The 23479-nt window shown below is 38.2% G+C and overlaps 1 protein-coding gene across 3 annotated transcripts in view; it reads left to right on the plus strand.

The window, feature by feature from the left end:
• Positions 1-10774, plus strand: part of LOC5570794 (TPPP family protein CG45057) — a 30860-nt gene extending 20086 nt beyond the window's left edge. For all 3 annotated transcript variants that reach the window (XM_021842910.1, XM_001653246.2, XM_021842911.1), the window contains exons 3-4: positions 1521-1706; positions 10136-10774. In XM_021842910.1, the coding sequence (XP_021698602.1) occupies positions 1521-1706; positions 10136-10318 (369 nt within the window). In that variant the 3' untranslated portion in view covers positions 10319-10774. The remainder of the gene's footprint in view (positions 1-1520; positions 1707-10135) is intronic.
• The last annotated feature ends 12705 nt before the right edge of the window (positions 10775-23479 follow it).

A 23479-nucleotide genomic window follows, 5' to 3' on the forward strand; every position in this document is an offset into this window, starting at 1 on the left:
TAATCACAATTTTCATGAAAACAATAGCAGCTGAAATGAAATAAATGCCATACAGTGAACCTACTATAGTTTCGCTGATTGTCTTAAACGAACTTTTTGGCTGTCCGACACTTTTACGACAGACATACTTTATATCAGCCATAAACTTACGTTTACAGATAAATACACACAACTTTTCCATAAAAACATTGCCCAAAGCTCAAAAAAATATGAAGTTTTTTGCAAAACCAAATGGAAATGTGAAATGTTGGTGGTTTTTCGCACGATCAGACAAATTTCGCTAAACTTGAAGACAATATGTGAATTTGGGGTAATTTGTAAATTTCTCTGCGAGCTTATATGGGTTGAACTTTTGCCACACTATGGGCGAAAAATTGATTCCAGGCAATTATGTAGTAACTAATACACCTCAAAGCATCTTATCTTACATTAAAAATACTCTCTCTAGTAATGTTCAGTTTTGGGCTACTAAAAATCGAAAAATAAATCCGGCCGGTCTTAAAATATAAATGTACGACTGAGAAATACATATTTACTGAAAAATTCATAAGCTCATGCTTGAAAAACAATCGGTTTTCATACAGTAGATTGACATAGATGTTAGTAAAGGTCACCTAACAAACGGCTGTTTCATTGGACTTGGTAAAATAAGCAATCTGAGCCAAGAGAAATTTAAGAATGCTTTGTGATTTTACATGCACAAAATTTTAATGTTAGTGTGACTTACAAAAAACTGCTTCACTGTCGATTCACTGATACTAAAAACTAGTTTTAACTATATTGTCATTTCTTCTCCATTTTTTTCGGGGGGGCCAAGCCCATCATTCGGGGGGGGGCCAGGCCCCCCCTGGCCCCTCCCTATTTACGCCAATGACAGACGAGCTCGTGAAATAAATCTAAGTGTGTATGTTTCCCTGAAAACGTTTAGAAGAAGTGATAGCAAAGGATAATCGAATCGATTTTAGCTGGATCTTAAAAATCGTACGGTTTAGATTTGGAGAGTTATTTTATCTCTTGTCATAAAAAGGCGGATTTTTCAAGCGCAACAAATTGGGTTTGGTTTTGCAGGAACTCAATATTAAAAGTTTTTCAAAAAATCCAGTCGGGAGGGGGAAGTGAGGAGGATTATCGTTCCATCCCTCTCTTTTTTTCTATTATTTCCAGCACACATATTTATAAAATAATTGCGTCATGATATATATATTGGGGATTAGAGCATTTTTAGACTTCACCATATAATCAGACTTCTGCCAAAAATTGCAACTAAAAATTAACAGTCTGCAATAAATTTCAGGAGGAATCTGGCGAAAATCTGTCACGTAAATCAAAAAGGTTTTCGCCTAGACCCTAGGTTATTGGCAGCAGAGTCTCTGGTCGATCTAAAAACTTTTAGAAATAATTGTATTTATTATATATTGCATTATAATATTTCAAGCCTAGACGCTAAAATCCATAATAACGTTACTGTGTACAATATACATGCACTATAATAATTATGTTTATGTTTTCCTTCTTTACAGGTCATTGATAAGAAAATAACAACTACAGATACTGGAATCCATTTCAAGAAACTGAAATCGATGAAACTGTCCTTTGCGGACTACAATACTTTCCTGGAAGATTTGGCCAAAACTAAGAAAGTTGAGCTGGACGAAATCAAAAGCAAAATGGCAAACTGTGGAGCTCCGGGAATCCACAACGCTACGGTAAGTTAATTAAAGGAACAACTTTTTTAAAGCTACTAAAATGAAGACATAAAAATACTGAGAATTGGGTGAATGACCATCATTAAGCGAAGTATTTTAATTTATTTTTGTTTAAATATTTTTAGATTTTCGTACATCGAAACGACATGTTACAGTTTACAGGTCTAAGACATTTTCAAATGATCGATAGACAATGCTTATATCATCCGTAAAGCAAACAAATTAACTGAATGTTTTGAAAATCGTTCTTTTAATCTAATCTAATCTAAGCGCTTGTACAGCCAATATTGAAAAGCATCATGGAATTAACTTAATTAATTAAGATATGTTGTTGTCAGTATCAATATTTGCAGAATATCGGCGATATGATACAAATATTAAAATGGCTAAGCCCACTGTGCAGACTTCGAGTTTGAAGGCAATTGAAAAAATCATGACGATTAGTGTTCGGACTTCAGGAACTGAATTTGAAGCAGACTCCAGTTTTTTGGTCAGCTCAAACTATAATATTTTATTTTTGTTATTATTTGTATAAATGTTTGTTGATTTTAATACTCACAAAGTAGTTTCCTTTTTTTAACCCTCGTGCTCTCTACCTTCAATCCTAATGTGCAGATTGTTTCCTATTTGTAACAAATTTTCTTCGTTAGTGTTATTTTATTGTTTGTTTTGTAATTACTTACGATTTCCCGATTACAACTTTTACTCTTAATTTCTCAAATCTGTCCGAAACTTCATTTGCTTCACAAATCGCTTCTGTTTAACCATCAATCTATCATCACAAACATTATTTATATTATTTTCATTTTAATTTCATTTCAGGATAATTTTATTTACTTACAGGCCAATCAACTTTATCAAACTTTACTGTACATCCGCAGATTTCAACTATTTTTCAAGAATAAACTGGACAACTTTTATAATTCACGTTTTCCTGCACTCTGAAAAGTTTGTTTATGTTTTTTTATTCTTCCCCTTATCTAAACTTCTGTCTAGCTCTGTCACTTTGCGTTTTTGGCTTTCCGGCACCCCGTTATAACTGCCCAGCGGTGTTGACAGTTCCCCAGCCCGTAAACATCGGTTCCGGCATAACTGACGACCCGAATTTACCGTCCTGTATTTCCAGCACCGCCAAGTTCGCTGTCGCTCGACGATACACTCCTTTGGACGTTCTTACATTCGCCTGCCTGATTCGTCCGTCTTTCCCAGCAAACACTTCTTCAACAACTCCTCTAGTCCAATTCTTCCGGTGTTTCCCGTCCATTACGAATACGAGGTCACCAATTTGAAGAGCCTTCGGATCGTCGAACCACTTGGTGCGTTGATTTATAGTAGGCAGGTACTCTTTATACCATCGCTCCCACATTTGATCTGCTAAATATTGTGACCGCTTATACATGTTCCTCAACGCTTCAGCTAGCTCCGTCGGACCATCCTGATTAACGTCTACGCCACGTACAGCCCCCCGTAGAAAATGATTAGGAGTTATGGCTTCCGTCTCCGCAGGCTCTAGTGATCTGTAGGTTAATGGGCGCGTGTTTATCATGTCTTCAGCTTCACTCATCGTTGTCGTTAGGATTTCGTCGGTAAGCTTTCTTCCGTCATTCAGCACAGTCATCGCTTCCTTGACCGACTTTACCATCCTCTCCCAGATTCCACCCATATGTGGCGCACCGGGCGGATTGAAATTCCACTTCGTTGCGGAACTGGTCACTGCTTCAGCGCAATCACCATCGATTTGCTTCAGCAACTCCTTGCTCGCTCCCGTAAAATTCGTCCCGTTGTCAGAAAAAAATTCCTCGGGCCGTCCTCGTCTACAGATGAATCTTCTAATTGCCATCAGACAGGATTGCGACGAAAGAGAATAAGCAATTTCTAAATGAACTGCTCTGACAGTCAAACACGTAAAAAGTGCTATCCACCTCTTTTCAGATCTTCGGCCTACGGTTACCTCAATAGGGCCTAGATAATCCCCTCCTACGGCGCAGAATGGACGTAATTGCGGTGAAATTCGTTGAACAGGCAGAGGGCCCATCATAGGAACACGAGGACGACTGCGCATAACTTTACATTTGATGCACCCTCGTACGACATGACCGATCGTAGCGCGTAAATTAGGGATGTGAAACCTTTGCCGCAATTCATTTACGACAGTTTCCTGATAAGCGTGCCCAAACCTTTCATGATAATGTAGTATCAACTTACTTGTGACGTCGTGGGTTCTAGAGAGAATGATTGGGTACTTCATGTCAAATGGCAGGACCCTTGAAGCTTCCATCCTACCACCCATCATAATGACTCCATTTGCATCTAATACAGGTGTCAGTTTGTACAACATACTTGATTTTTCGAGTGAAATCGGTGGCTGGTTGGCGCTCCTTGCATTATTTTTCAGTAGTATCGCCACCTCGTCTGCAAAGCTCTGGCTCTGTACAAGCCTCCACAGAACATTTTCAGCCTGCACCAATTCTTCTTGTTTCAGTGGTTGGCAAATCGTCAATCTCTTCGCTCTAATCATGGACAGTTGATTCACCGTAGCCTTCGACGTCAACAACGGTTGGCCGGTCTTCTTCCGTTTGCAGTTGTCTATGAACCGCAGCACAGTTGCCGTACTCCGCAGAAGTCGTGTCCATTGAGAAAATCTTTCACTGTCGATAACTTCCTCCACCAACGACGCTCGATGGTATAGTATGAAAGCGCGCGTTTCTTCTTTTGTCTCTTCCTCAGTCTTCTCGGCTGGTTCTGCTTGAGAGGGCCACTTTTCTTCAGGATCGAGCAGAAATCTAGGACCGGTGAACCAGGAACCGTCGCTTTCCAAAGGCGGACCACTTCCCCACTTCGTCAAGGCATCCGCTGCGTTCAATTTCGACGGGATCCAACGCCAGTCAGTAGTTCTTGTCAATTCTAAAACTTCCCCGATACGAAAAGCAACGAATTGCTTAAATTTGTGTTGATCAGAGGATATCCAACTTAGCACGGTTTGCGAGTCAGACCATAGGACGTACCGTTGAAATTTTATGGAGTGAGTGCTAATAATCGAGTGCAGCATTCTCGCGCCCATCACGGCACCCATTAGCTCCAGCCGGGGAATTGATTGTCGTTTAAGCGGCGCTACTTTAGAGCGAGACATTATCAAGCAACATCGAACAAATCCTTCGACGACCGTTCGCAGGTATCCCACACAGCCATACGCATGTTCACTGGCGTCCGTGAATATATGCAGCTCTACTGATTCGACAGACGACCAGGGTACCTCTCCGAAGTAGCAGCGTTGGATGCGTATTGCTTCCACTTCCGGAAGAAGCCCGATCCAGCGTTTCCATTTTTTCCAACAGTCTTCATTCACCGTATCGTCCCAAGCACAACCCGTTCGCCATAGGTCCTGTACGAGGATTTTGCCATGGACTGTGAAAACTGCCAGCAGACCAAGAGGATCAAAAAATCCCATGACGCAACTGAGGACTATTCTTTTCGTTGGCATTTTTATACCGCTCAAGTACACTTGAAGATGTTCACGATGCTCCGACGAAAATGAAAACGTATCGTGGTCTGGATTCCATATGATCCCAAGAACTCTTTCGCTACCGGTTTCCTTCACTCGACCAAGGTGTATTGGTTTAGTTTCCGTCACTTCCCCAAGGCTGCGAAGTACATCTGGCGAATTTGAAACCCAGTTTCTGAGTTCAAACCCACCTTGTGCATGGACGAAGCTGACTTCTTTCGCTCGTTCAATCGCCTCGTCGATGGTGTCAACGCTATCGAAATAGTCGTCCACATAATGTCCATCAATAATTGCCGCTGCTGCTGCTGGATATTCTTCGGCATACTCCAGTGCATTCAGGTTTTTGACGTATTGGGCCGAACATGGCGAGCATGTCGACCCAAAAGTGGCCACGTCCATAACATAGATGTTAATGGGGTCTTCTTTACTCATCCGGAACACAAAACGCTGTGCTTGTTTGTCAGCTTCAATGATTCGCAACTGGTGATACATTTCGCGGATGTCTGCGCCGAAAGCGATCCGGTGTTCTCGGAACCTAGTAACCACGGAAATCAACGGAGTCAACAGATCCGGTCCTGTTAACAACTGCGAGTTTAGGGATACTCCATTGACAGTCGCGGCAGCATCCCAGACCAAACGAATTTTGTCCGGCTTACGTGGATTTAGGACAACGTTGAGCGGTAGATACCAAACTTTGTTGGGATCAGTAGCATTAAGCTCCTCCTCTGATGCTAAGTGAGCGTAGCCTTTTTGTTGGTATTCCAGTATTTGCTTACGTACGTTCTCATAAAGCAATGGCTTCTGACCCAACTTCCGTTCCAGCTGTATCAGCCTTTTGACTGCCATTGGATAGCTGTTAGGAAAACTCACTTGATCGCTTTTCCAAAGTAGACCAGTTTCGAACCGATTCCCGCTTCGTTTGGTGGTTCGTCGCAGAATATCAAGGGCTCTTTCGTCTTCTGGTGACTCCATTTTCACACCCATCACAGACTCTTCTAACGCGTAGTGTGTCTTAATTAAATCATGCAATTCTTCATTGCTGACCCCTACATGGAAACCTAGAACTGCGTTCTGACTGGATGCGCCTTCCTTGCTTGGTCCATAGACCGTCCATCCAAGTTTGCAACGTACCGCAATCGGTTCTCCAGGAGCACCATGTTTCACTTCAATCGGCGCGAATGAATGAAGGTTGTTGAGACCGATCATCATTCCGGGTCTAGCGTCGCTGTACGAAGTGATAGGAAGATTCTTCAAATGCTTGTACTGCTCCGATAATACCGCTGCATCCAGCGATTGCATTGGGAGACGTAGGTTTTCTACGGTGTACACATTGTTCAGCAAAAGTTGCTCGTTGTTACCAATCCCCGATGTCCATACACAAACGCGTTTTGCACCTTTTTCCTCGCGAGATATATCGGCCGTCCAAGTAATTGTCAACCGCTCAGGAACTCCCACAATGCCTAATTGATCCACGAACTGCCGCTCGATTAAAGTAACTGAGGCACCCTCGTCCAGAAAGGCTAGGACAGTGATCGTTATTCTCCGCAAAACAGTCGCACTGGAAGGATTCGGAAGAGAATTGAGCTTGTTGTTCGAATGTGCGCACTCGTCCCGATAACGCCGCCGACAGGGTGGAGCAGCGAGTTGTGGCGTTTTTGGCAGCCGCTGACGTCACAGCGGATCTTGAATTTGCAGGTTGCGTTTCCATGGTCATTTAAACAGACGTTGCACAATTTCCACCTCGTCACGATTTTCATTCGATCTGCATAGGTCATTCTGCGAAAATCCTCACAAAATCTAAGGCGGTGATCGTTGCGCTGGCATGCCTTACATGCTTTTAACGTCGTCCTCTCGGCTGGAGCCCCGGTGGTACTATTTGAAGCGTCGTGATTCAGCAACATGCCCTTTTCCATGTTTCTGCCTTTTGTAGTTCCGCTGCCAAGGCGGTTTCCTCGCATTATCTTCGGCTCTTGCTTCTGATCCATGCAAACATTTGCTTCACATGCTTCTTCTACGATGCGCGAAACGAAATCGGTAAACGTTCTCAACGTCACCTGTCTCTTTGTTCTTTTGAACCGAACCCACTCCCGTTTATCGGTTGCTGGGAGCTTATCAACCAAATCTTGTATCAGGATCGGATTGATCATATGCTGCCGCAAACCCGCAGCTTCTAGGTGCTCGCATAGTTGTTCTATGGCGTTTCCGAAGGGAACAAACGATGCCAGCTTCTCCGGCTTCGGAGGTTCTAACTTTCGAATCCGCTCGAGATGACTTTGGAGGATCAGTTCCGGACGTCCATAGAGTTGTCGAAGCTTTTCTATAATCTTTGGCACAGATTTCGGAAGTATCAATTGACCGCGCACGCTTTCGAGAGCTGGTCCCTTCAAACTGTCTTGAAGTCTCACAAGATTCTCCACGTCGCTGAATCCACATGCTTGACTTGATGCTACATACGTTCCATAGAAAAGTGGCCACTCTTCCGATTTTCCGGTGAACACCGGCAGTCTCTTCGAAACAGCACTTCGTGCTGCCAGCTGACCTTTAGTAGGGCCAATACGCTGCTGCCCCAGCCCGTATGGATCTACATTATGGCCTCCTACGGCACCTATCACATCTGCTACTTCTTCACCTTGGTAGTCTTCTTCGTCGGCCCTTTCCACTGCTTCACCATCGGCCGCTTCTTCTTCGATTTCTTCATCTTCGTCGTCCTCATCGTAACACTCTTCTCCGCCGTTCGACGGATTAGCCTGGTTCTGCATTTTCGACGGTTGTATGCCCTTCGAATCAGCATTCTGTCCACCACCTTGCATATTCAGCTTACGTACCGGGTGTTGCTTTTCGTTAGAAGTTCCGGGTTGAATCGTCTTTCCAGCTTCATTGCCAAACAGTTCTGGCTTGGGCTTTCGCATATGCAACATTTCTTCGTCCAATCCATCCATGCACTTCTGGTAGGACATCCGCATCGTTTTCATTTTCTCGAAGTGTTCCGTTTTATCCTCCAGAGCTCGGTCGAGTAAGACCTTTTCCTGGGCCAATTCCTTTTCGCGCAGTTCATTTTCCATCTGCATCTTTTTCTCCTTAAGCGCGCGCTGGAACTCCATTTCCTTCTCACGGAATACTCTCTCGTACTCCAGCTCTTCCATTTTCTTCGCGAATTCCTCCTCCATGGATTTCAGCTTTTGCTCCGGGGTGATCCCTTGGGCCTGGTCTGATTTTGTAGAAGAACGCCCGGTATTCCTTTTGCCGGTGGATCTTTTTGATTTCTTTGCTGCGTCTTGGCAGGCAGATTCCGAACAGAACCATCGTTTCTCCTTTTTTACGGCCTCAGTCACTCCAACACACCGATAGTGGAACCACCGGCTACACGCATCGCATCCGACCATGGGTTCATTTGTTGTTGACAACTGGTGGCAGGCCGCACAAGGAGTCGTCGTGAGATCCAAATCTTCAGGATCGGAGAGATTTGAGGTTAGATCCGATTGACTCATACTTTTTTGAGTTTGTTCGGACTTCAGGAACTGAATTTGAAGCAGACTCCAGTTTTTTGGTCAGCTCAAACTATAATATTTTATTTTTGTTATTATTTGTATAAATGTTTGTTGATTTTAATACTCACAAAGTAGTTTCCTTTTTTTAACCCTCGTGCTCTCTACCTTCAATCCTAATGTGCAGATTGTTTCCTATTTGTAACAAATTTTCTTCGTTAGTGTTATTTTATTGTTTGTTTTGTAATTACTTACGATTTCCCGATTACAACTTTTACTCTTAATTTCTCAAATCTGTCCGAAACTTCATTTGCTTCACAAATCGCTTCTGTTTAACCATCAATCTATCATCACAAACATTATTTATATTATTTTCATTTTAATTTCATTTCAGGATAATTTTATTTACTTACAGGCCAATCAACTTTATCAAACTTTACTGTACATCCGCAGATTTCAACTATTTTTCAAGAATAAACTGGACAACTTTTATAATTCACGTTTTCCTGCACTCTGAAAAGTTTGTTTATGTTTTTTTATTCTTCCCCTTATCTAAACTTCTATCTAGCTCTGTCACTTTGCGTTTTTGGCTTTCCGGCACCCCGTTATAACTGCCCAGCGGTGTTGACAATTAGGGTATTCACGCGTGAATAAACTGATAGACAAAAAAAAAATCAATTCAAGGAAGAAGAAACTGGGGACAACCGTACCAACCGTTTCAATTCAGGGTTAGAGGTAAAATTGTTGGGAGTGGCGTTGCTAAGAAAGTTAATGCACACTCCATTGTTGTTCTCCTGGGATGGGACATAGGTATTTCTCCCTCATGTCCTGGCTCTAGAGCCTTGGTTTAAGCGCCTTTGCTCACTCTCTAAAACGACATGAAAATGTTTTTTCCTCTTACCCCCTATATAGGAACCCGCTACACAAGAACTGTTTCCCATGAATTCATGATAAATCTTTTGAAAGTCGTTCTTTTAAAAAATAAACTTTTGAAAGTCGTTTTTTGTTCCACAGTTTCCCACATAACACCTTCTAGTGTAATATTGAACGGGCAGTGTCCATTCATTATGTAACGCTAGAGTTTAAAATTTCTAACCAACAACGCACCACCATATTTGGATAGTACCTCAATATACTCGAAATTCAATGTCCAAAGTTCCAGGCTTTATTGGTTAAAAGGAAGCAACTTGATTTAATGCCTGCCCATTCAGCACTATTCAGGTGTCCATTGGAGTGCTGCTTCTACCGGACATCATGGTGTATCTATCGTATATTTTGTTCTACAGATCCTTATTCAGCATTATCCAATTCTCATGATCGCATGTGATCGTACGAACTAATCTTGGCTTTTTTCGAATATTACTCATTCCAATACAGTAAAACGATTTCCAATGTATGTGTAGTAGCTAATTCCCTTACTGTCCTTATTTATCTAATTCCAGCCCGGAAAAGCGGCCGAAACGGTGGCGCGGCTGACAGACACATCGAAGTACACCGGTTCCCACAAGCAGCGGTTTGACGAAACTGGAAAGGGAAAAGGAATTGCCGGCAGAAAAGATCTTCCCGACGGTTCGGGTTATGTAACGGGATACCAGCATAAGAACACATATGACAAGACGCACTAGAAACGATGCGATGTTTGCGCAACGCCCTTCCATTTTCTCGACATGTATAATCATAACCCATGATGATAATATTTGAAAAATCAAAAACGATCGATTACCAGTTTTCCGCAGTCTTCGAAATATTATGAACTGTCATTTTTGTTCAAATTAATCATTCGTTAATGATGGTAGTTTTATTATTTCCCTGTAAATGTTAAATTATGTTGGTCTTTTTTTTGTTATATGATAAATTACTCTAGTCTTGTTAGTTTGCTTAAGTGATAAATATACACATAATGACATGAAGCGTTACATTAGCTGTAAATTTCACCTACATAGTCATTGTTTCCGGTACCTAAGGAAGTTCAATGAGAATGGATACAATCCAAGAGATATATAAGATCCCAGATTAAATATAACATATTTGTATTTTTCCGCTGAAAATATTCAGGATTGAATAAATTTCTTAAACACATACTAACTATTATTTTAAAATGGATGACATGCACCGATCTGACAACCTGAATAAATCGAGTCAACAGATTATATTTTTGATTGTTTCCGTCAAATATTCCTCCACTTAAATTTAAAACTAAATTTTCAAAAATTCAAAATAAGTTAATTTTTAAATCCCTCCTGAAATGCTGAGGCAAAGTACGCCTAACATCTTTTAGAAATCATGCAGCATTTATTCAACAACACAATCAATAAATGTAAATGGAAATATCTCCAAAAACTGGATTTAGCATTTTTTTTTCAACAAGCTTGCTCAACCAGTTTATTCGGAATTTTGCCAAAAAGTTTTTTGAATCCCAACTAGAATTGTTTCAATAATTTCACTAAGAATTTATCTAAGAATTAAAAAAAAAAATCAATTACTACAAATTTCACATGAACTTTCATTAATAAAATTGCGCCAATTCTTTTTTTATAAATTTAGCACGTAAAATATGAGAAACAATTAAAAAAAATCCGCTATAAATTGAACCAAGAATTGGTCTACAAATTAATTAGGAAATTGTGCCAGAAATTATCCTAAATTTTCTACCAGATATGTCATCAAAAGGTAACAAGAAATTCTGCATGGATTTTGCAGAAAAAATACCAATGGATTAACACAACTTTTAATTCTATCAATTTCTTCAGCAGTTGCGCTAGATTTTCTAAATAAATCACTAAAACTTAAAGAAAATAATTATACCATTCTGATTCAGTACATGGATTGCTTTAAAAATTGCAGCTCAAAAGTTTCAACTTTGAAGGTTCATTTTAATAAGCATTTTCTACCCATTTTGTGTCCTAAAAGGGAAATAGTCTGCTTCTCAAGTTAGTGCTTATGAGCACACCACAATTATAATCTTGACAACTTTAAGTTATTAAGTTGATCATTTTTGCATATGTGTTCAGTGTTGCAGATACGAAGACATTTTTATGCTCTGGGAAGCTGACAATAGTTCCTTCACGAAAAGATCCTCAACCGGTGTGATTTGAACCTACGTCCCTCGACTTGGTCTTGCTGAAAAACTGCACGTTCAACGCTATTGCAATCTGGGCCCCTTCCACAGATATCTATGAAAATGTTAAACTCCCAACTAGCTTACATGTCCCACTAGCCGTTTGTTGAGGTTAATGAGTTATCTGACTTTTTTATTATATTTTTCATTCTTCTTTTTGGCATTATGTCCCAACTGGGACAAAGCCTGCTTCTCAGATTAATTGTTATTAACTGAGAGCTTTCTTTGCCGATTGACCGCTTTTGCATGTGTATATCGTGTGGCAGGCATGAAGATACTCTATGCCCTGGGCATCGAGAAAATTTCCTTTACGATAAAATCCCCGACCAGCGGGATTCGAACCCACGACCCTCAGAATGGTCATGCTGAATAGCTGCGCGTTTACCGCTACGGCTATCTGGGCCCCGATGGTTTTCATTATATGTTCAAAAAAGTGTTCGGAATATGAAGGTCAAATGAGGCAGCGTCTGGAATAAAAATAAAACATAAAATGTTATGCATTTCTATTTTATTAAGGTTATTGAAGCTACTGAATCAAAATCTATATCTTCTAAATACCTTTGCAAGTATAGCAGGACTGATAGGAACTGGATGTCTGAAAAGCCACAAAAAGAGTGATCCAGGAGTACAAAAGTGACCAAACAAAAACATTGAAAATATAAAAAGAGGCGAAACAGATATCAGAAAATACATAGAACATCAAGGTTTGTAAATTTCATTTTTTAGCAGATAAAAATGAGTGGAAAACTTGGTGTGGAGCGAAAACAGTTCATGTCTCAGTTACTACAATGCAGTATCACAAAAAATTGTTGCAGTAATATTTGACACATTGTTAACTTTCGCCAAATCATGCAATACAGATGCATTGAGTTGAAAATCTCTTGATTTTGCGCACTGATCCGTAATATGTCACAATTTGATCCCTAATATAAAAATTGATTCATAATATGGTTTTCAGAAACCGATACAACTTTTAATTTTTATGCAATCCTATGTAAATATTACACTCAAAACAGTTTACTATCCGAAGTTCCAATTTGAAACGATTCAATTCGTGCTTTTAAATTACAATTTTCTGTTTTCCATGTCGTTTTATTGAATTTTATAGGTTGGACTCCACACTATTTGATCCATAACTGTGGGGTCATGGTTCACTACTCTTGAATTTTTATGTTCACCATCGCCATCTAGATTAAATATAGAAAAAATATCTTCGATAAAGTTGTTTGGGTGATCTAGCGCTCACATGCAGTGATCATTTAGATACGGAATTCACCACTAGGCAGCGCTAGTGCACATGTACGTGGAAGTTTTGATTTGCAAATATCTCAGGAGTCTGACCAATTAGAAAGATGGCGTCTCCGGTAAAGCTGTTCAGTAGCTCAATGGCTATCACTATGTTTTCCACGACATTCAAGATTTTGCCACCAGGCAGTACTAGTGAGCGTGAAACAATTTAAACAAACCACAGTAGCTACAAGAAATTGAATTTCCCAGCCATTGTAAATAAGTGTCATTTTTCATGATTGATAGGTAGTTTAAAAAAAAGGTTGGGCATTTTATATGTCTATGCGATCAAAAAGACTCGACTAGAGTCACTGTCTACTAAAAATTTCGCTCGACATGACTCTGCCAATCGTCAAATAAGCCCCCAAATGTGACGAATTTCTTACTTCACTTGCTTTGCAAGAGCTCATTATTTGCGGGTTTCAAATTCTTGACGATCCAAGTATTTTGAAAAAATGACCTTTGATTTTTTAGTCATGAGATCATTGATAAGTTGTTTCGTCCGTTTGACCCATTGTCTTGATTTTTAAGTTGTTTTCTTGCACAAAACACCCAAGCAATCAAAAGTTTCTATTTTTTTTAGCAACGAACTCAAAAGGTTACTTGTAGCAGATTTTGAGTTCCAGTGAAACAATATCACTGAATGAAAGAACTAACGAATACAAACAACTTGATTCTCGAAAAAGTAACTTATGCACTTATCAACAACTAGAAAGTTCAGAACAAATGGAGCCGATCTTTTTCGCTACTTAATGGAGTACATCACTTTAGTTAGGCAACTTAAATGATCTTTATGTGAGTTGAAGTTCGGTCAATTAATTGAAAAAGTGAGCTTCTTCTTCTTTCTGGCGTTACGTCCCCACTGGGACAGAGCCTGCTTCTCAGCTTATGAGCACTTCCACAGTTATTAACTGAGAGCTTACTATGCCAATGAACATTTTTGCATGCGTATATCGTGTGGCAGGTACGAAGATACTCTATGCCCAGGGAAGTCGAGAAAATTTCCAACCCTGAAAAGATCCTCGACCGGTGGGATTCGAACCCACGACCCTCAGCTTGGTCTTGCTGAATTGCTGCGCGTTTACCGCTACGGCTATCTGGGCCCAAAAAAGTGAGTTACTTAAGCCAAAATATGCCTTTTTATCTAAACTTTTGGTTGCTTAGGCAGTGATTCCTTGTTTAGAAAAATATAACAATAAAAACTTGTGGAAAAATACAACAAACTTATCTTACTTTAACTTTAATAGGTCATGAAAAGTTTCAGGACAAAATATTACATAATCATTTTTGCCTGTATGAGCTTGATTGAAGGATTTTTAATAAAAATCTAAAACTTGAGATTTGTGAGGCAAAATTCGAATGATTTTTTTTGGGGCGAGCAAACTTTTGACGGGATTACAAAAATTCGACATTCGGGATGTTTCTCGAAAAATCTTCATTGTACTTCTCCAAATACCTATGACAAATCGCTGGCTTCCTGACTACCTGATTTTTTTTGTTAGCCATTACAAGTTTTGTTTTTGTTAATTTTACAAGTTCCCTTTGAAAAGATGTTTAGTAGACTGATAAAATTCGTAGAACAGTATTTAGATCCACATAACTTGGCAGTATTCTTGCATGTATTTTAAATTTTTCGGTGGCATATCAAAAACATATGTTGAGTTACACTGTTCGACAAAATTTTTTTTTTGGCTGGATCAGGGAACCGGTTATATGGGTCTTGAAGTGCAAGAAAAGTGTAGAAAGAGTCCGTTTTCAAATGATTTGCAGCACCCCTGGATTAGTTTTTGACAAAGTTTGAAAATTTTGCATTTTCCATCAAAAAAAGCGTAATAAGCAAAATATCAATATATTTTCAAATTCAATTATTCAACCATTGAATTAGTCAAATCAATATTTTTTAGCCCTAGATCGCTTCAGGGAAACGTGCACCATTTCAGAAGAATATTGGCATCATTTTTATATATGAATTTGGAATGTTAACGATCATTAAACAAGCATATGAGGATGTGCACCATATAAATACTACTTATTTTTCTATTCCACACATCTGGTTCATTATATAATAATTATTATAGGTTCAAGAAGACGCTTGATTAGGATTTAATTTTTTGCTCCATTTTATAAAGCAATGAGCAATGCAATCCAGTAACATTTGATATCAACAAGGATACGAATACGGAAAATTGATGTGTCTGTTATGTTTATATGGGCTAGTTGGTCTAATAAACGCTTGGCAGTAATACAAAATTAGGTTGGACACTGACATGTAAGTGGTCTTACATGAGCTAGTCGGTTTATCAGGAGCCGATGGCGAAGTCCGTGAAAAATTTCATAATAATGTTATTTGCGATTTCCAAAGATTTTTAAAGGTGCTCATTAAGAATAGATTACTTATCGTGAAGTCCATTTGTTATCAGAATATCCCTAGAATTTACAGACTAACGTAAAATAGCAACCAATAATTCAGTAATCAACAATTCCACATTTTTTGTGACATCATTTGACAGCCACTCAGGCAGGCATGAGATCTTTTTGATTCAGTTTGCGCACAATACTAATCATTTGTGAAAACTGATTTAGTGGTAACATGCCTACTTCTTACTTGTAAGATGATACAATTTCTGGTTAAACCATTTCCGATTTTTTTTTTGTTGGTTCTACATTTTACATATTTTTCAGCAATTTTAATCAAACTTTCAAATGGAGCGTTAGTTTCTTGTTCAATGAGATGTTTTCTTCAAATGGGTTTAGTTGTAAGCATATTGGAAACATAAAGAAGTCGACCATTAAGGTTAATTTTAAACTCGTCTCCCATGTGTCCATTTATGAGCCCCCATTCCCATATCCTCGAAACGAGTAAAAATGCTTTTCAATTAAGTGAAGAAACAATTTATCCATACATTTGTGATAAATAATTTTGCGAAACTTCACGTAACTTCTATTTTTCTTTCTTTAAACAAGAAGACATAGAAAAATAAGTGTTTTACTCATTTTGAATATATCGCAATTATTTGTGAAATTCATTCCAAATCTCAAAACTGAAAGTTTGATTAAAATTGTCAAAAAACATGTGAAATTTAGAACCGAAAAATATCGGAAATGGTTTAACCAGAAATTGTTTCATCTTACAAGTAAGAAGCAGGCATGTTACCACTAAATCAATTTTCACAAATGATTAGTATTGTGCACAGACCTGAGCGACTTTCGCAAAAAATGTGATAATGATGATTACTAAATTATTTGTTGCTATTTTATGTTATTCTGTAATTTTCCTAGGGATATTCCGAGGAAAATGAATGTCACGATAAGTAAACAATTATTAATGAGTACCTATCGAAATATTTAGAAATTGCAAATAACAATGTTATCACATTTTTTTACAGACATCGTCTCCTTATAAACCGACTAGCGCATGTAAGACCACTTACATGTCAGTGTCCAACCTATATATATTTTGTATTTCTGCTGAGAGTCTATTATACCAACCAGCCCATATATTCACATCACATCACATCACAGACACATCAATTTTCCGTAGTCGTATCCTTGTTGAACTCAAATGTTACTGGATTGCATTGCTCATTGCTTTATAAAATGGAGCAAAGAAATAAATCATAATCAAGCGTCTTCTTGAACCTACACTCCCGTGCAAAAGTTTGGGTTCACCCCCTCAAAAATATACAAAAGTGTTTTGTCCATATCTCCGTGATTACAAGTCCAATTCAAACTCTTTAAGCTGCATTCGAAAGGCAAAGAGTTATTCTTACTTCGTATGTATTTTTCCAAAAACATTTTTTTAGTTTTGTGTACTAAATTTTCACTTAAAGTTGTAACATTTTTCAAAAAACACACTGAAAAATCATATCTAATTTTCTCAGAATTGAGTCGACCAAAATTTTAAATCAAAGTGTCATTAGAATCGTAATCTTATATTCTTTGATGAGACACCACGAAATTTTGGCGGAAAAATCTGGAAAGTATTCAAAATCAATGAAACAGGCAGTCAAGTCATCGTGCAAAAGTTTGGGTTCACCCCTCAGTATGATGCAAATCGTGCAAAAGTTTGGGTTCATCTGAGCCACACGCACATCATTTTTGTCAATATCTCTGCCATTTTTCAACCGATTTTAATAGTTTGAGGCTTTTTTGAGTGCAAATAATGGAGCGTACATGATTGGTTTGAGATTTCACAGATTTAAGTGAGTTCAGGTGAACCCAAACTTTTGCACGATACACTATACTGAGGGGTGAACCCAAACTTTTGCACGATGACTTGACTGACTGTTTCATTGATTTTGAATACTTTTCAGATTTTTCCGCAAAAATTTCATGAGTGCTCTTCAAAGAATATAAGATTGTGATTCTAAAGACAACTTGTTTTAAAATTTTGGTCGATCCAATGCTGAGGAAATTAGTAATGTTTTTTCAGTGTGTTTTTTGAAAAATGTCACAATTTTAAGTACATATTTAGTATACAAAGTTCAAAGAATGTCTTTGGAATAATACATACGAAGTAAGAATAACTCTTTGCCTTTGGAATGCGGCTTAATGAGTTTGAATTGGACGTGTAATTACAGAGATATGGATAAAACACTTTTGCATGTTTTTTAGGGGGTGAACCCAAACTTATGCACGGGAGTGTATAATAATTATTATATAATGAACCAGATGTGTGGAATAGGAAAATAAGTAGTATTTATATGGTGCACATCCTCGTATGCTTGTTTAATGATCGTTAACATTCCAAATTCATAAATAAAAATGATGCCAATATTCTTCTGAAATGGTGCACGTTTCCCTGAAGCGATCTAGGGCTAAAAAATATTGATTTGACTAATTCAATGGTTGAATAATTGAATTTAAAAATTTATTGATATTTTGCTTATTACGCCTTTTTTATGAAAAATGCAAAATTTTCAAACTTTGTCAAAAACTAATCCAGGGGTGCTGCAAATCATTTGAAAACGGCCTCTTTCTACACTTTTCTTGCACTTCAAGACCCTTATAACCGCGTCCCTGATCCAGCCAAAAAATTTTTTTTTGTCGAACAGTGTTATTATGAAAACTTCACTTAGGACAGCGTAGCGGTTGAAAATACTATATCAGAGGGTTAAATTAAATACACAACGCCACTTGATTTGTGCAGACTAAATTCGTATTGATTTCGAATATTTTGTGCATTCAGTTTTACCATGGCACCAATTGGACAGCAAAAATTACTATATCATGATTAAAAACTTGTAGCAGACCAGAATCGAACCGAGTATCTGGCGATTGTCAAGCGCGAACGCTTACCGCACGGCTATCGATACGGTTGAATGGAGAGGAAACAAAACGCAAATAAAAAGCGGTCTTGATAGCTCAATCGTAGTTGGAATAGTAAATTTCAGGGATTGAATCCTGCAAAAATTGAGAGAATCTCTCACGTATCGCTCTCTGTAACTATCATAACGTGCTGCACATTATGAGAGACTGTTTATCGTATACTGCTACAACTTTGATCAGATTGGGGGGATAGTAGTGCATGATAAAACCCCTCTAAACATGCTCCAAGCCTGGGGGACACTATTGCTATTAGAAGTTCGTGGATTGTTTATCCTGCCAGTAAAAAAAAAACACCTATCCCCAACGGAAAACAAGCGAGAATAGTTATTTATGCAACAAGTTGCAAAATTATGATTTTTTCAGCACGAGTTGTACATTTATCCAACGAGGCTCGCCGAGTTGGATAAATACAACGAGTGCTGAAAAAATCGAGTTTTGCAACGAGTTGCATACAACATTTTTTGCTATTTCGAAAAATACCTTTTCAACTGGATGTACTCTAAAAGCACAAACCAACATTTCAAGAGAACCCACATGGGCGTACAGCCATGCGTAGTTTCAATTCAGTATTTTTCAATCACGTAGGCTGTGACACAGTAGTACCCATGAATGTCACAAATTTTATCGCTCCCATCGGTATCATGCAGATCTATGTCCCCTTTTAGAGGAATGGACAGGTAAGAAAGCACAGACGTAAGCTGACTACAAATGCCTGACGATCCGATCCCACATTAGAATCGCCAACCTGTGTCGGAGTCTGATGGCACAACGGAAGTAGACTCTAGTGAAGTGACTCGCCGTGAAAACCAAATGGAAAGTCACTTCGCTCGAGTCGAGAATTGTCACCTTGCTATAGGACACCGATAAATCTCACCTCACGCCAGACGTAGAATAAACTCAAGAATCAGATGCAATTGTGCTTATTCTGTGCGGCATGTAAGGAAAGACGAGTCGGTAACATGTCGACTCGCTACCATTTGATTAAGATTATTCGCCTCACGTCACCTGAGGTGAGAACGACTCGCCTCGATTCACACGCCGCGCAGAAAAAGCATGATATGAAGAGACTGGGACACTGGGTTATTTGGTTAACGCCTACCAAAACAGTATCGAAAAGGATTGTACCCCGTTTGGCATAAAGTCGTTTGGCATAAGGTCGTTTGGCATAAAGCCGTTTGGCATAAAGTCGTTTGGCATAATGGTCGTTTGGCATAATGGCCGTTTGGCATAATGGTCATTTGGCATAATGGCCGTTTGGCATAATGATTGACTTAAAATAAATATCGGTGTTTTTATGCTATTACCGAGATGAACGCCATTGAGCCCATAGCAAAAAAAATTGGTAGGTTCTAAACACGCGCGGTGTTCGTTCAGAGATTTTCCAAGCTAAGAATTTCAAAAATTGTTGTGACATTAGAGAGCATTACTAAATAAAACTCGTGACGTGTCTTTACATCTCAAAACATAGAGCATCTTTGAGCTTGTTGCGATATAAATATGTAAAAAAAGTAAATTGGTAAAGAAAGTTCGCAGTTATTCATCGAAGGAACGCTCATAGAATATTTCGCTGCAGATTAAGCACTGTCCCAGTTTGGACGTAACACTCGATAAAAATAACTTGATAAAAGAATGGATTTTTTTTGCAAAATATCAAAAGCTCTAATCCAAAGATCTATTAAATGCGACTTAATGCAAAAATAGCCTATATACGAGAGCAGATTATTTTTCGAATAAAATGTTTAAGGCTCTAACGAAAAAAAAAATTTTCACAGCATAGCTCAAATAAACAACACATCTTTAAAAGAAAATATTAGTGGCAAAACTTTTCAACGGTTCAACATAAATTCTAATTTTGGAAGTGTACATCAAAAACATCGTTTATTATCGAGATAAGGGAAAATTTGTGATTAAAATGATATTTATTCCAGCATATCTCGGAAGGAGATCACGCGTTTGTCCCAAAAAAAAAATATATGTTGAATATTGGCAGGTTCTAAAGTAATTATCTTTCTAACAACACATCTGGCATAAATTGATAAAACAGCAAAATATAAAAATGGTTAATATTTAGCTTTACTAAATAATAAATTTAAACAGTATAAATATAAAGAACAGCTTATTTTTAAAAGAAAGCAAAATTTATAATTGAACCAATAGAAGAATGGACGCCAAAATTTATTGCGGCAAAATAAAACGAAAAGACAGAATCATCGAAGTGATTGTGCTACTTTTCCCAGAATGCCATTTTCCCGAATGACTGGTTTCCCCGAAAAGTGGTGACGAGAAAGAACGATAAACAGTCAAAATAAGGAAGTATTCTGTCATTCTCGGCTATACACATGTTTGCAAAAATGTTGAGGACGGTAAAACTCGAAAGAACTGCCATTTAAATAAAGAAGGGTGCATATTAGATGGTCAGTTCGTTAACCACCATGAAATGTATAAAGTTACGACAATTATGAGTGCTAAAAACTTTTCGGGGAAGTGGGCTAGTCGGAGAAACGAGATATTCGGGGAACTGGCGCTCGGGGAAACGACATTCGGGGAACCGACATTCGGTGAAAAATAGCACAACCCATCGAAGTAACTAAAGTAATCGATTTCTCTTTTCGCTGATAATTTGAGCAGATCAATGTTATCGATTGCCACCCTTTTGTCAGTTGGGAACAAAATAAATACTTAAAAATATAGCTCCAAAGAACAGCCTATGCATAAAAAAAGGAGAAATTTATTGACATTTTAAATCAACAGTTTTCATACATATAATTATGGTTACATCATATTTAGAAAAAAAATAGAACAATTAAAAAAAGGGTAAATTTGTGCTAAATATATAAAAATCTTCAGTGCAAAAATTTGTTCCAATAGCGAAACTCATATAAGGAATTAGTATTTGAAAGAAGGGTAATTTCTGGATAAATAATAAAATACTATTGGCAATAATTTCCTAATATGCTTAAATTTATTCAAGAGCGAATGATTGTTGAATTAAGTGTCATTTTGAATCAATTGACTCCAAAACAAGCCTGATGTCATCAGAAAGATTCAATAGAAACTTAAAAACGAAAAATTGAGACATTCTTGGTTTCAGACTCAAACGGCTTTATGCCAAACGACTTTATGCCAAATGACCTACCACCATCGAAAAGTGCTACTTTTCAGCACCGAAAACAGTGCTGAAAAGTAGCACTTTTCAGCACTGTTCCTTTTAGTAGGAAAAGTAGGCCGTTATGTTGACCAACTTCTCAATGAAAAGTTGATTGATTTGCAACGCAATTGCAAAAAAATGGATTTTATCATCGCTCTCTCTTTGGGGCTCTCGCTCACTGCTTCCATTTATCAGATTTGTTACACATTACGATACGATGACGATCGTGGACCGCAACAGATGGGATGTTTTTCTTTGCTTGCTTTGATCGTGCTTCATACTCAAATGAGAGCAAATTCTGCAAAGCCTGGTAAATTTAAAAACTCGTTCATGGTGCTCATTACTTCAACACTTGTTTCAGTGTTTCATGAGCTTCCATATCGAGAACATTTGTTTTAGGGGTCCGCGAGATGTTTGAAAAATTCGCAGCTTCAAAAAGGTTGAGAACCACTGGTTTAGATAGTTCCATGAGTTCCATATGGTCGGGGTTCTGCTAAACCGCACCAAGTGCCAAAATCTTTATTCCGAGATATTTAACTTAGTGTTATCGTTTACTAATTTATCGCGGACGGTTAATTTTAAATTTTTATCGCTCACATGCGATTAACAATGTCCAATAGGGGAACCAAAATTAAATATACAAGTAAATCATCATAAATTATCGATGTAATTGGATTTTATTAAAAAATATAAAGCACTCAGTTCACTCTGGCTGAACATAATTTGAAAAAAAAATGGTTCTTGGTTCGGTATGGTTGGATGTGTTTCCTAGTTTTCAACAACACAAGTAAAATTGGAGACAAATGATATTTCATCGAGATTCGAACTCGTGCCTTCTGAGTGGTAATCTTGTGTGCTACCGCTAGGTCATCTGCACTTTTTTAATGATTGGTGATAAACTTGAAACAAGTCATGTGCACTCTGTCTGACGGGGTTTGATGGCGAAAATGCTATTTCCTGAACAACTAAAGCGCACCAAGTCCACCTGAGTTGTTCACACAGTATCAGATTAAATTAATTCGTGATTTCATTACGGCTTCTGTGTGGATTGATCAACATATTATATATCAATCAAATGTAACTATATATTGCATGTCAATGTCTTCACTTCATGTCAAAATGTGATTTTCAGATAAACAATACTTAGTGCGGTGTGGCTGGTCAAAATTTCTAAGAAAATAGATCAACGCCACTGAAACAATATTTTATTTTAATTAGTCAATTGCTGTCCAATTTAATTGGCCTCTGTTTCTATTAGTTGCTTGGAATGCATAAATTGTAAGGATATAGAAGAAAATTGGAGAAATCTTTGATGACTTTGATGACGTGTACCGACATGCATCCGATGCAATGTTTGTCGTGGGACAAAGAGTTTATCGGATGTTGTTATAAGTAGCGATCAACTTGAATCATGGCGCATTCACGCTTTTATTTTTCGTTAAAACCATGCCCGAATGATTTTATTTATTTTTTATTTTTGTTATTTTATTGATGTACAAGGGGGTCAGGGGCCAAGTCTCCAGCATAAGTTTAAAAACTCACACCTTCCATAATACACCGGGGGTTTTGAAGTTTGGGAAGTAGGCAACGCAACATCTTTGACCAGAAGGTTCTTTAAGTTTTGCTTTTACTCTAGACTTCCCCTACACGTATGAATGATGCAAGGTCGAAAGAACATGAATCAGTCATACATATAACGGTAGTGAAGTGTTTTGCCTAAGGATATGTGAAAGGAGGGATTTTGTGTGGTGTTTTGTAAATCGCTCTGTGGAACAAATTTGTTATTAGGTCAATAATAACTTCATTTGATTTACCTTTCAATTAGTATTCAATGGTTACAGAAACTTTATACTTAACAAAGGCGTGGAGTGCAGCAAGCTAGGTGGGCGGATCAAGTGCGTATCG

The sequence above is a fragment of the Aedes aegypti genome, chromosome 2, assembly GCF_002204515.2.
Source record: "Aedes aegypti strain LVP_AGWG chromosome 2, AaegL5.0 Primary Assembly, whole genome shotgun sequence".
NCBI classification, from domain to species: domain Eukaryota; kingdom Metazoa; phylum Arthropoda; class Insecta; order Diptera; family Culicidae; genus Aedes; species Aedes aegypti.